Here is a 15,194-nt window from a genome sequence, read left to right on the forward strand (position 1 = left end):
TCAGGGCAAAAGGAAAAGAAGAGCTCCTTGGTGAAGCCTTATTAAGTACGTTAAGCTAGGTATGATAGCGCATGCTCTAATGATAACACTTGAGACACAGACACAAGAGGGTAAGGAGTTTGAGGCAGCCTGGTCTATACAGTGAGCACCAGGCCAGCCCTAGCTACATAGTGGGGAGAGAGAGGAGAGGAGAGGAGAGGAGAGGAGAGGAGAGGAGAGGAGAGGAGAGGGAGGGAAAGAGAGAAATATGAATATATGAATATGCAGGTCAAAAGCATAGCAACAGGATATTAAATGAAATAGTCTTCCTAAAACCAGACTCTATGTAACAGGGGCCATACCTACATAAACATATAAGTCACCTCTGATGCTGGCTGCCTCCAAGACAACAGCCCTAACATTTGCCTTTACCACATCAAGTCTCTATCATCACTGAGGGTGGAATGCTCTTTTCTGGATGCCCCATGATCTTGCCTTCTCAGATTGTTTAGAGGATAAAACAGATATAAAGTTGAACACACTGGAAACCCTATCCTACAGCAGACACTCGGCAAACAGTAGTTATTAATATTAGTGTTATCATTACTCTCCTCTCTATGCCCTGCACCCAAATATATCCACAACACCAAGGCCATGGTCTACAAGCAGAAAGAACACATTCTGCTGTCGTGGTGAAGAATATGGACTGTTGATCTACTCAGTGGTCATTTCCTATGCCAGAGAATGCTGTGCCCTACGTCCTCATCTCCATTAGTTCTCCGTGGATCCTGGTGCACTCTATCAAAGCTTGTGAGCCTCACTCTTAATTATGCTAAGTGTGTGATATTACAATGTGTGCTTCATTAACACACTGAATTAGAACATCTGTCCCACATCTAATTACCTCTGTGAAGGAAGATGTTAATACATTAATATTTCTGTAACAAGTGCAATATGATATAAAAATATTAATGATTTGTCTTGAAAATAATCACTGTACCAGCTAATAGTAATGAGGAGATTTGCCTATATTCATACTAAGAGGATGTGTTAAATTATAATTTAGAGTTATTGAAAATAATATCATTTTTCCCAGGTTCCCCTGAATTTCTTCCTTTGGAAATGAGGTTAGAACTCTGGATGTTTTACTAATAAGCAAGGATTATTTGTTCAACTTGGTCTTTAGAAAGGATTTAACAGTTGTCTCCAACATCTCAACAATTTACTGAGAGGCAGATCCACAAGATCTCAGCAAAATAAGCAGCTGCACATCCACCACACCCACACGCTGGCCAAAGCCTCCAGACGCCCACGGTTAATGTTTTTTGCCGCAGTGCTCAGGAGGTATCTAGGGAAATTCTCAAGAACTGTAGGAATGAGAACCATTTCACACAGCAGAACTATCTGGTGGACAACCAAAAGAAAGACACTTCTTCTAGGGCCTCCTACATGTGAGGTATCCGGGCACAGGATAGAAATGCCAAACCCATCCCTTGTGTGCTGTGGCTTGAAGCCAGCTCAACGTAAGGATCAACTTGGAGGTCTCCTATTAATGCGGACCATCCTGTTTGTTTCCTGAAACCCACTATCTCCAGTAAAAATTAAATATCCGGTTTTTCTTCCCCAAGGTCAGAGTTTAGAATCGTCACAGGAAAAGGTAAACCGAAAACAAAACTGGAATTTAACACTCCTGCTCCAACACCTAGATTGAATACTTTTATGTAGGCCCCAGCCTACAAATCATTACTACAAATTATTCATGAGCATTGTCTGGGTGCTTTCACGTTCTTTGCTTAATTTACTCCTTACTAGCCCTGCACAGTAGATGTTATTATCCCATTTTCCAGATGAGGAGTCTTAGATGCTAACATTTACAGAATTCACCCAGAGGCACTCAACCATCCAGGGACAGTGTCCAATTTAAAGCCAGGTATTCTGACTCTATACCCAGGCTTCATCTTATCACACCCCAGCAAACCCTTGGCCCCAGCTATGAGAACCCAATGCTGCCCACCCCTTCAGACACAAGCAGTCTTTTTTCACAAAGTCCCACAAGCCTCTGGCCAGTAGAGGGAAGATGTCTGAATTGCAACTAGCTGCTCTTTAATTTCTTAAAGGGAACAAAGTTAGAGCCGAAGAGATGGCTCTGTGGTTAAATTAAGAGCACTGACTGCTCTTTCAGAGGTCCTGAGTTCAATTCCCAGCAACCACATGGTGGCTCACAACCATCTGTAATGGGATCTGATGCCCTCTTCTGGTGTGACACCACAGTGTTCTCATTTAAATAAATAAATAAATCTTTAAAAAAAAAATGTTAGGCATACCCTGAATTTCAGGCTAAATCTACAGCCCACACAAAGCCAAAACAAGCCTGGACAGCAGTCACCTGGAAGCAGAAGTGACATTAGCTCTCCCCCTTCAAAATGCACTCAACTTTTCCTCCAGATGGTAACAGCAGCCCTACCGAGAGAGAGCTTGTTAAAGCTCCTAAGAGAGATCCCGGGGTGAACTGCACAGTGGCCACGTTCAGCACTCTGTCGTCAGACACAAGGAAAACCCTCTCTTATTCTGATAGGCTCATCAGGGTTACGGTGGTATCAGGTGGGGGAAGGGTTAATATTAACTAAAGTTTCTCCGATCCATACCCAGCTTAAGGTCCTAGTCCCGGAGTCTGCTTATCATGAGTCTGTGACACAAGGAGAGCAAGAAACAGCAGATAAGCCGCTTCAGCTTCCCCACAGTTACATCATCAAAGAAACCGTGCAGCTAGACAAGGTTATCTGAGATAAGTTTTCACAGTAAAATAGTGGGGTTAGTGGGATGTTCGGTCCCTTTTTACAGGAACACAATTATCTGTTTGGCTCTTCGCTCCTTTTTATTTTAAGCTTGTAACATCAGAAAACATGTTTTGGTTGCCCCTGGACACATCATAATGTAAGCAAATAGTCCAAAACTCCTCACCAATGACTACAATGCTAGGGAGTAAATGAGAGATCAGGAGAGGGAATACAACTGAGGCCAGTGACCAGGTGATAAGGAGCCCAGGCCCAGAAGGCAAGCCAAAGACAGACTGTGGTTAGGTGCTAGTGAAATCATTTTCAAAGGAGCATTTAACAGGACGTCTCTTTTTAAAACTGAGTCAATTAATACCCTAGGAGCCTCTTTAAGTGGGGCACTCTGCTTGACCCGGTTATAAGCTCTGTCTGCTGCAGATCCAGAGCTGAGCCATCTGGGAACAGCATGGGCTTCAGGTTGGCCCAACCAGCCCTGTCGCCCCCATGATTACCATCGAGTCTTCCTCTAGGACAGGGTCCATATCTTTCTCATCTGCTCAGTTGCCCATGGACAAACTAATGTAGCTCAGGCGGAGTGGATGCCAATGTGTGGAAGGCTCACCTCGGGCTGATCCCGTGGTAGCCGAGGTGCCTCTTCAAATGCTAGTCACAAATCACCTGCTCTCTATTGATCATAAGCTGCCCAAGTCTGCTATCTCACCAGCTCTGGGCCCATGGGTTAGGATGCCATAGCATTAGCCGCTGAGACCCCTTCTGAAGGTGCCAGGTGCCAGCTACATACCTCACCAGTCTCAGTCAAAGTTCTGAAGACCCTAAAGGAGACCTTTAAGAGCCCCCAGTAATCTTCCTATCTCTGGACATCTGTTACCCCTCTCTCTGTTCTCATAGACGCTAATCCTTCCAACCCTCAACATAGTGGTGCCCCCATCCTTGGTCACCATAGCTGACAGAATCTGTAAGTTCAAACATATCTTTAAAATAATCAGGATGTACAAAAGAGGAAACTCAAACCCAGAGATGTGCAATATATTGGTCTGGGCCACACAGCCTTGCCAGGTCTCCTCGCTGCCTTGGTGAGCACTGTCCCACCAACCACCTTCCCTGTTCTGTATACTCTGATCACTCCAAAGACAGAGACAGCCTCAGGAAAGATCCCTAAAAAATAATCCTTGTTCCTGACTGAAAGGTAAAGAAGTTTTCATCAACTGACTATAAAGGACTGATAGAATTGTCTACTGCCGACCATCTTGGCTTCTTCACCATGATGCCATTTGGCTAGAAAATATATCCCATCCTAAGATAAACTATCATGAACAACCATTCTCTCCATGACATCGACAATTTCCTGCATATCTTAGTACCTGGCCCTCTAAAATTCTGACCAACATTTAAAAAAAAAATCACAAATTTTAATAAGAGCAAAATCCTGTTCCTTAGAATAAATTGTACCGCTTAAAACCATTTTATAAACAGTTAAGTATAAAAATGTCAATAAAATGAATTATCTATCCTCTCCCATCAGCTGTAGGGAACCAATTTAAGGAAAGTTGGCCAGTGTGGCAGCCTCCTGCCTCACTGCTCCGAGGGTGACCCCACTACAGATTTGTCTTACCCAAGCTGAAAGTTCTGTGCTCAATTAATAGTAACAGAAGCAGGGGCAGAGTGTATGGTCTTGAAACACCAAGCCAATGCTTCCAACCGGGGCCCCACCCACAACAGAAAAGTCTGTGGCTTCAGTTCCATGAAGAGGAGAGCCAGCTGAACCGGAGAAATGGCTTAAAACACCAGCAAAATGGTGGCATTGAAATTCAGGTTCCCTCACTCCCGAGCCCCGTGTGTTGTCGAGCTCTGTTTTGGTGTTACAGTACCCACCCCACCTCACCTCCCACAAGTCTTCAGAAGCGATATCTGTTTTAAAAGGCCTAGGGAGGCCTCCGTCCAAAGGGAAAGGAGACTGAGTGAGCTCTTGTGTAAGCCTCCAAAACCGTATGTGATAATACAATATGAAACAACATTCTTACCTGTTAAAGACGCAAGAAAGCACGATGAACACAGCCTAGTTCTCAAATCCCCAAAGAGCGGAGGATATCAGAAGGAAATAAAACCTAGTAAGGGTCCGGAAAGCAAAATCCCACTTCCTTAGAGCAGAACACGGCCCCAAAGCACTCACCTCTGACCTGCTAATAATACCAACTAGCTAACCGAATACCAGCAAGAACAGAGCTGAAGTCTCAGTTCTGTTTTTTCTCAGGCCTTCAAAGGTATTGAAAGAGGACTGAGGTAACACCAGCCAATGAATGGGAGACCCTGAGGGTACCCACAAACATGGAGTCATAGGTATGAGTGGGGCTTATCAGAAGTTTAGAAAGACCCAAGGTATTTACATAAGAAATCGCAGTATTATAATAATATAACAAGGAAAACATCAGAAAGCTTGTGTGGATATAGGTAATATAATTTTTAGCACACACAACAACAACAAAAAATGTTATTGACTCTGGGACCTTTTGCATAAACGAGGCCTGGGTCAAACACACTTCCATACCCACGACTACGGGAAGAGGTCCTGGATAAGGGTCTCATGAGTGGTCACAGAACTTCTAACACAGCTTCCTCAAGATTGCTCTCTTAACGTCTCTGCCCAATGAAATAGAAACATGGGAGGTGGTACTCGTAAGAGTTGGTAGTGTTTAAATGTGGTTATAAACTTCCAAATAACTCCAGTCTCTCCCACCACAGTTCTTAAACGCCACTCTCCAGTGATGCAGCAGAAACTAGTCCCACGTGGCTCCATATTCTAATAGCATTCTCAACTGTGAAATTCTCTTTATCTCTTCTGTAAAGAGAAAAAAGAAACTTTATCTCTTCTGTAGAAATTGACTCTTCCCTGGACCTCAAGGAAAGTAGCGCCCAGCCATTCCTGATCCCTGACTTCTCCTTATTCATTGAAAGATATTGCCTTGATAAATCCTCACACCAGTGCCCACAGAGCCAATTGATGTTTCCATCAGAAATCTCAGACTCCGAACTCCCCGATTCTCCCTGAGATCAATGTGGAAAAACAATAGAGACACCTGAGGACTCAGAGAATTTTATGCTTCATCTAGAACATGTATTGTCACACAGCAGATTTCAGAGAGTCCCAAGGAAGACAAGAAAATAAACATGGCCTTGCCACTTTGTTGCTCTCATGAACCAACAAGATTCATTCCCCCACTGATCTCGGCTCGATCCACACTGAGACCAACACTTGTTCATAGTGTACAAACAAAATCAAAAGAGTCCCTGCATCGAGGACATTTGTTGCTGGTGAGTCATGTCTGCCTGTCTGGTCATAGTATTCCATTGTGGAAAAACAAAGGGTTGGTCTGTCCTCTTGTGATACGGTAAAAATCATCTACCTAAGTTGAGTTTTCTTTTTGCCTAGGATCATTTTTAAGAGTACCACCTGCCTAACCTTGGCAGCCTGACTCCTGCCGCCTTTGTGAATATAGATTCTTTTACCTATCTACACCTATTTCCTCAAACTGGAATACACTAAAGGTGAATTGGCTTTTCCCTATAGCTCCTGAGTCAGAAGAAATATCAGCCAAGACACCTCTAGACTGTGAGACCATAAGCTCACCCTGAGCCCTACCAGCCCTTAGCCAGCCAGCTCGTCACTGAACGACATCAGAGTCACCTGTCTCCGTTTGCTTTTTTGTCCCAGAAAAATCTAACCCAGGGATATAGCTCTGGCATACATACCACATGGGCAGAGAGAAACCAGGGGCTTTTAGACTCTCACTGATTGGCAGTCCAGACAATGTAGGGAATTCACAGATAACACTCTCACACGAGTAACCCAGCTGCTCTCACCCAGATAAACTCTAACAAGACCCAGTGGGGGAGCCCCGGGAACACAAGCTCGACTTCCTGCCAGCTGCCTCAGGTTTATTTTCACCTGTCTGCTTCAAGACAGCTTGTCTTTCCACCAAGCAGGTGTTTGAATCTCAGGTTCAAAAGAAGTTTAAAAGCGAGGACTTACCTCATTTACCTAAAGATTCTGGATGGGAAGTCCTATGGCTCTGTTGATGAAGAAGAAGGCAGGAAGCTATCACACCAGCTCCTACCAGGATGGGGAGCCACGGCCTTATCACGTCTGAGCTCTCATCAGAGTGAAGATAAATGCATATGACAATAATTTAAAATCATTTTGTAGGATGTTAAGCAATAAGCCACCAACCGGGAATTCCCTAAGTCACTTCCCCCTCCTCTGATTGGCTGCCCGGCCCTTTAAAAAAATAAAATAAAGGATTACAAACATTGGCTCATTTGCATTTGGCCAACTCACACGTTAGTGTTCAAACAAAACAGGTCTAACCAGGTTATGCCTGTGTCTCAAGAACAGAGACAACCTGTTAATGGATGAGGAATTGATTTGCTGGTGACTGTACTTTTCAGCTTAGAGGCAGTTTCAGGTGAAAAGTATCTCGCTCCTCAAAGATGCTGTGAGGAAGGGGGAGTAGAAAAGCCAAGTCCAAGTCCCCGTCAAGCAAATGAAGGAAGAGGGCCTGAGGTGCTCTTAAACATCCGGCTCATTTTCTAACCTGTATTTAGTTCTCTCCTATGTCATCAAGATCTTTGCCCTGGCTGTGCAGGTACCCAGCGTGGAAGGAGCTTCTAGTCCATTCTGTCTCTGGGCATCATGACCAACTCTTTGTAGTGACTCTTGACAATTGCAGAGGCTTCCCCCAGTCCCAGGTAAGCACCTCGGAGGATCGGACAGTCCTGAAAGGGAGGGGCCACTATGAAATGTCTTTGGGCAACAATCCTCAGCCAGACAAGGGCTGGGGGACCAGCTTGTCTTCCCTTCCCCTTGACCCTTACACGATGCATCGTACATATTATCAGCCCTCCCTGTAGGATCCAGAAAAGAGAAAACCAAATGCCAGTCTGAGCAAGATATGAACTGCTGAGGGGACCTACGGATTTCACATATCCCCACCCCCTGAGTGAGCTAAGGGTGCACAGGGAGTTTCCTATTCTTGCTTCACTGGGTCCCACATGTTTCTCCACCTGCACAGGTGAGCGACTACCCTGGCCAGGAAAAATACAATCCCCTAACCATTAACTTTCTCTTCTGGGTCTTCCTGGACACCAGCCTTCTATGAGCAAAGCAATCCCCCTGGCAGGTTTGTTGAACTCGGCGAGGCTCTTCTCCCTCTGTGGGAAGACAGGAAGGAGTTTGGCAAAAAGAAGAGTTTGTGATCACAACTCAGTTCCTTCTGTGACAAAAAAAAAGTGTGTGCGTGTATGCAAAAGTTCATGGAAAAAACAAAACCCAAATGGTTGTTGTGCTGCTGACTGGGGTAGGAGCCAGCCAGCTTCAATGTTCTCTTGTACTTGTTGCTTGGTTTAAGCACCATGAATTCAGAGAAGTTCCAGGTTCAAAAGACAGAGGTGAGGCAAGGGTGGGTTTGGAGGGGTCTTGGAAGAGAGTAGGTCTTTAAAGGAGGTATTGGCATCCTTAATGTTTAGGGTTTGAAGTGACTCTGTGAAGCTGCTCTGCATCTCTATCCTCCAGCAAATAAACCCACCTCCCCTGCAGTTCAACCTTATCTAGCTGCCAAAGGCTCTGTTGACATGCAAATGTATGCCCTGGGCCTTATAAAAACAGTAAATGTCATCACTGCCCATTATCATATTAGCCCCAATTAGTCTATCAGCTCCAGATCTGAGAGGCCCCAGGGAACAGCCAGCTGGAGTTTTGCTGGAGAGATGAATCAAGCTGCCCTAACTCCACCCACCATAGGGTGTTTGCTGGGGGCGGGGGGGGGGGGGGGGGGGGGGGGGGGGAGCGGAGGGTGCCTCTAGGGAAGCAACCTTAGCCTTCTCCACACTTTTGTGTGACCTTCACCTGAAACAGCAGAGTCTGGTAAGGGGTACATCAAATGCAAATACCTAAAATTTGTGGCTCCGTAGCCCAGGCCCAGCCACTCTTAGTTATGGGCCTTTTAATATCAAGATGAGGCAAGACTATTTCTGCTTCCATTCCTTTTACACTAATTCTAATAAGCTAGATGGACACTCCTGAGAAGGGACAATCTGGGACATTGGTGGAGGTGGGATGTCACCTTATAGCCACAGCTACTGTGGATGTGTATATATATGTATGTATATGTGTGTATATATATATATATATATATATATATATATATATATATGTACCTCCACAGCTGTATATATTAATACACATATGAATATATATGTATACATATATTAATATATATTACCTAACCAAGTGTCTTATAATTAGTGGGTCTGTATTAAATATTGATTGTTTTCTTTACTTGGGACTAAACTTACCTTTCTAGAAGAAAATCAATAGCTAAAACAGTACTTTCCCTCTTAGGGAGAGAGAGAGAGAGAGAGAGAGAGAGAGATTCCTAGGCATTCATTCATAGAGAAACTCCTCCAGATGAAGTCATTTACCTGATAGTCAATTTCAAAAAGACAGTGCTGGTAGGTAGGTAGGTAGGTAGGTAGGTAGATGAAGAAGAATTGGGCAGAGTGTCATTATCATCACAGATTTCTATCATTCACTCTATGTTTCTCAGGTTCTCTGGAAGACAGATAAGAAGGAAATAGAACCAGGAACTGTACTAAGGTCTCTAGAAACACGCATACTCTGAGTAGAAACCTGCCAGGCATTGGACTTGGACAAAGACATAGAGCCTCTGAGTCAAGTCCTGAGGCAAGACGTCTCAGTGAAGTGCCTACTGTACAAACATGAGGACTTTCGTTCAGATCCACTGTGCCCAGGTAAAATGCCAGGTGCGGTAGCATGCACCTACAATCCTAGCACTAGGGATGACAAAAGGTTCCCTGTGGCTTGCTGGTCAGCTAGTCCTGCTGAGTCACTGACAGTTCCTGTCTCAGAACCTAAGGTGGGGAGCCACTGAAGAAAATGTCAACCTCTGGCCTCTGTGTGCACAAGCACTCAAGTGTATACACACAGGCATAACAAACACCACACACACACACACTCACACGGTAAGAATCAGAGGGACCTAACTGCTAAACCGAGAGTCTCTCTGAGATCAGCAAGCCTTAAGGGCTCCAAGGCTCAGACAAGGCCCCGATGTCATTACAAGGCCAAAGGCAGTGATGTCCTTGTTTTGCACAAAGGCAGATGCTCACTGGCTTTACACTTCAGACCCTAACTAGAAGTCTATATTCATCTTTGAAAGCAAATGTGTGTCTGTGTATATTGCTGTCTCTCATTCTCTCCTGCTGGTCTGGATCTACTGAGTGTGATATGTAATAAAAGACAAACAAAAGTTTAACACAAGCTGAACAGGAACAAGAAATATTCTCTCTCTCTCTCTCTCTCTCTCTCTCTCTCTCTCTCTCTCTCTCTCTNTGTGTGTGTGTGTGTGTGTGTGTGTGTGTGTGTGTGCCTCCATGTATAACAGGGGGCAGAAAGTCAGTCATTTATTAGCCTGGTTATAGCCAAATAAGGAACTAGACATCATACATATGATGTACATAAGGTCTCTAGAAACACAAATACTCCGAATAGAAACCTGCCTCATCTTCCCGACAGGTCAGGTGGTAGGAGGCTTCTCACCTCTTACCATCCTCTCAAGTTCTGAACATTAATGATTAGATTTCTGGACTCTGCAATGATCTCACGGGCCCTGAAAGTGGCCGCCTGTTTCTTGGGGAGGTCATAGGTTGACTGTTGTCCTCACGTTTGCACGGAGTGTTTGCACAGAGCTCTCTGTGGCTATCACCATCACATCTGTGCACCCACCAGCTGCTGAGCAAGGCCTGCGCACTGCTGAGGTGAGAGACAGCCTCACTGGGAAGTAGGGAGGAGCCAGTGATGCTGAGTGCTCAGTGTGGCAAGAGACAGATGGAGAGACACAGGCAGGCAGACAGGCAGGCAGACAGACAGACAGACAGCTTTCTCCATCATTTGAACATGTCTCCAGCCCTACTTAAGCACTAAAGAAAAAAAAAACAGAAGTACCCTAAATTCCTACCCAGAAGCCCTCTCTCTATTCCTGCCCAGCACCATTGCCCCGGCCTTACCTCTTCTACAGTGTATTATCTTGCTAATCCCTCTCTGGCTTTATCTTCCCTCAGGACCAGCCTCACACACTGTCCCAACTCCACTGTGGGGACAATCACTCTGGTTCTCGAATCAAACTACTCCCAGACTCTCAGGACCAATTCTCAGTCTCAGAAAGGGCCAGAAGACCAAGCAAAAGTTGACCTCTGCCAGACAAATTTTCTGTAACCAGAATTTTCTTTTCTCTATAGGGAAAAGCTTTTCATAATTAGAGCAGGCTTTCCCACCCTCTGTGTCTCTTTATAACAGATGAATTAAAATTGAATATATCTAAGGTATACAACATGATGCTTTGGTATGCCTTGTGGAATGAATAAATCAAACTAATTAACATATGCATGAACACACAAATTTAGCATTTTTTGGAGTAAGAGCAGTTGTAATCTGTTCTCAGCAGTTTTCAAACACACAATATCTTGTTTTTAACTCCCGTTATCCCATTGTACAATTATCAGTTGCTTTCATAGGTTAGGCTTTGCTTAAGATTGCCCTTCCCACTATCATGGAACCCTAAATAAAAAATTAATGAAAGGATGTCTATAGCATATGACTGAACTCCAGCCAGGGCTGCAGAGTGAGACCTTGTCTCAAACAAGTAAAAGCAAGTGAATGAATGGAGGACCAAACTAAAACTAGACACCAATGTGAACAAGTCTAAACTGTGGTGACAGACCTGGATCTTAGGGACCAGTCTCCAGCCCCTGTGTTTCAATATCAAATACTGGAAAAGCTGAATGTTCAGAATAAAAATTGAGGGGAAAACCCACTGCAAAAGTAGGGATTTTGTGTTGTGCGGGAAGTTATGAGGGTCTTTTGACACAAAGGTCACCCCGCTGATCACCAGGCTTGGTGGCATTGGATAGGCTAAATGCCATGTGAGAAGTCTCTGACATCTGGAAACAAATTGAGGAACAGAGCAGAGGGGGCTGTGACAGTGATCACAGCAGGGACCGAGGACAGCAAGGAAACCAAGCTGGGAGAGAAGGTCACTATCCTGTGGCCATCGCACAACCAGCTTCTGGTGTCTCAGAGTGACCACCCAGACAGCCATTCTGAAAACCGTCTTCCAGATAAAGCTAGCACTGTCCATGCCCTTGGACCAAATGCATCGCATCTCAAAACTCCCAGAAGTGCTATCAGAAAGGAGACAGGCACATCTACAGGGACTATGCAAAATACTCATTTGTATAAATAAGTTATCCATTCAGGCTATTCAAAACATTTGCACCTGTGGGCTGGTAAGAGGCAGGAAAGAAACCTCTGGAATTATTTCTGAATAATTTCCTATTTGGGGGAAATCCAGATGAAATCTCCCTGCTGATGTTGGGACATGTCTCTGATTTTTTTTTCTCTCTCTCTTCTCTCCCCATCCTAACTCTTAGTAATCGCGTGTTAGTTCAGGGTTTGAAATCAGTCAGTTTCCTGCTCTCTGCACAGGCTATATGCCAAACAGTCCTATTTTGACAGGTAACTTCTTTCATGACATTGACCCAAGGAGGTTTGATACAAGTCATGATTTGGAGGCTAACAGCTCTGAAATTCTGAAAAAAAAAAAAATATATATATATATATATATATAGAGAGAGAGAGAGAGAGAATGTATATGTATGTATATACATATATATAGTGTAGGTGGGTGTACAGTAAAACCGAAATAAGGAACTTAGCTACAAACAGAACCAAATCTGCATAGTCAGTGCATGTGAAAACTTCTGTTGAGAGCACAATGCCAACAAGAGGGACCAGCCACAGTATGCATAAAACTCCTTACAGTGGAAACCACAAAGGCTCTGGGATTCTGAAAAGAATGGCCTAAGATAGGCAGGGGATATGGCTCTCTCGGTAACATACCTGCCCACAAGCCTGAGTACCTTGGTTCAGAGCCCCACTTAAGAATCAGGCATGGTGGGGCTGGAAAGATGGCTTAGCGGTTAAGAGCATCGACTGTTCTTCCTGAGTTCTGATCCCAGCAACCACATGGTGGCTCACAACCATCCTAACAAGATCTGACACCCTCTACTGAAGTGTCTGAAGACAGCTACAGTGTACTTACATATAATAAATAAATAAATCTAAAAAAAAAAAAAAGAATCAGGCATGGTCCTATGTGCCTATAACACTGTCCCTGGGGACGACAAGACGGGAAGATGCATGAAGTGCACTGTGCAGCCAGCCTAGCTGGTTGTTGATGTGCAGGTTCAGTGAGAGATCCTGTCAGAAGAGTAAGGTACAGAGTCATAGAAGACGCTTGAAATTGACCTCTAACCTCCACATGCACATTTACATGAACGCACACATGGTTTCAAATTAATAAGAAAAGAATGCTATAAGAAGAGAAGAGAATGGAGTCACTCCAACAAGAAGAGACTACAGACAGGCAAGCCCCACTCCCTGTAGACTCCTTTCCGTCAACACTGAGACAATGTTGTTGGATTTTTCCCATCAACACCAAAAAATTTCAAAGCCTTCTTTATGGCCCTCAGACTCATTGGCCTATAGCTCTTCAGAAGTTTCTAGAATCACCAGGGCAGAAAACCTCAGGGAATCCAGTCTTAGAGCTCAAGGTTGTGTGGTCATGGTGAGGGAGGGGTACCCCTGGCAAGCACCTCACTTTTGCTAATCCATTTTTTTTCTCCCAGCTTAGTAGGTCAACTTAACTTGAGGACTAAAGGCCAAGCTGAGGAGGAGGACAAAGCTCTGTGAACTTGAGCCTTGGCTGAGGGGAGCATTCTCTTAGAATCAAGTAAGATGAACCTAGAAAGCCACAAAAACTATACCAGTGAAGGTGTAACTGCCAGACATCCAGAGTTCTGCAGGTCACGATGAAGTCTAGAGCCGAGCCTTCCATTCCCCGTATTTCCCTTCTTCTTCATGGCATCCACCATGCACAGGGCAGAACTTCTGGAAAAGATGGTCACCCAAAGAGAGGGAGGATTGGGGGCTTATAATCAACCCAATGACGGCAAAATCCACTTGGAAAATGTCTTACCATCTTAGTCACAGTTGTATCTGAGTCTCTCTCCCTCCCCCACTTCTCTCAGCCTCCCTCCTTCCCTCCCTCCCTCCCTCCCTCCCTCCCTCCCTCCCTCCTTTCTCCCTTCTCCCCTCCCTGGCACACACAAACACATGCACATACAGCTTATATGCCCTATTCTGGACTTCCTTGCATCTGTGACCTTCTCAAAACAGCATCCAATTCATTCTCTTTGTCAAAAATCATTGCCAGTTCTCTATCCCAGGCTCATATTCCTCAGAGGGAAACACACCATCTCAGGTGACATGAAACCATCTCAGGTGACATGCGAGATGATTTCAAGTGTAGATCATCATTGTTTTAAGCTATGTGATTTTGATGTGAAAAAAATTAATAAGTAAAAGTGAGTCAACTGAAAGCAAACTCTTAAGTTCTGTAACCCCAAAAAGAATGGAAACAGCAAAAACAGTAGCAAAGAAACAGAAAAGATTGAAATGCAGGGAGAACTGACTTAAAGATGGGCACTCCCCACTGCTAGAGCCATGGCAAATAGCAAACTCTCAGTACTGCATCCTGCCAAGGGAGAGACTTCCTCTTGCGTCTCCACTTAAATTCCTAGTCTGAAGTCTCTAAGCCTCCAACCTCAGAGGGTACATCCCAACACCAGGTATGTGTCTTCTATAAAGCACCCTGCACCTCCCTGTTCCCTTTTGTCTGGTTGTGACCCAGACAGGATGAAGATGAGCAAGACAGCCTCTCCCCATCTTCCTGTGCAGCCCTCCCCAACTGCCTTCATTCCGAATTTGCATTTCCTAGGATCCTTTGTCCTTGGAAACAAGTAATACTCAACATTTAACAAAAGCCTGGGGCTTTCTGCCTGTGCTTAGGGTGTACCCGACAGTGATGCCTCAGTCATCACAGGTCGGCAGGAAAAAGGTCCACTGTGGCAGATACAGACTGTGATGAAGTCAACTTTCAGATTACTGCTTTTCCCTGCCAGTCTGGCAAATGCAGCCCGAGTCTTCTTTGTGGTTCTGTCTCAGGAAGGCCGAACATTACTCCACTCAAGTAGCAGGGCATCCAAACCTACTTGTTGAATCAAATCCCATGGCACCAGCTCCAGGGTTGAGATTAATCATTAATGTTAGCTAAAGATCCTGCCCTCTGCCTGTCTTTCTCTCTCTCTCTCTCTCTCTCTCTCTCTCTCTCTCTCTCTCTCTCTCTCTGTCTCTCAGTTTGTTTCCCTCCAACTCACCACCCCATCCCACCTCCCCAAGACAAGATTTCTCTCTGTAGCCCTGGCTGTTCCTGTACTCACTTTATAGAT

General features: G+C 44.7%; 1 protein-coding gene across 5 annotated transcripts in view; it reads right to left on the reverse strand.

Annotated features, from left to right (window-relative positions):
* Ehf (ETS homologous factor) overlaps nt 1-6,943 on the reverse strand; it is a 39,748-nt gene extending 32,805 nt beyond the window's left edge. For 3 of the 5 annotated variants that reach the window (XM_029484789.1, XM_029484787.1, XM_029484786.1), the window contains exon 1: nt 5,509-5,570. In XM_029484789.1, the coding sequence (XP_029340649.1) occupies nt 5,509-5,568 (60 nt within the window). In that variant the 5' untranslated portion in view covers nt 5,569-5,570. Of the gene's footprint in view, nt 1-5,508; nt 5,571-6,801 lie in introns of those variants that run through there. The other 2 variants (XM_021156032.1, XM_029484788.1) reach the window with 2 other exon arrangements.
* Between the last annotated feature and the right edge of the window lie 8,251 nt (nt 6,944-15,194).

This window comes from Mus caroli, chromosome 2 (assembly GCF_900094665.2).
Source record: "Mus caroli chromosome 2, CAROLI_EIJ_v1.1, whole genome shotgun sequence".
Lineage (NCBI taxonomy): Eukaryota > Metazoa > Chordata > Mammalia > Rodentia > Muridae > Mus > Mus caroli.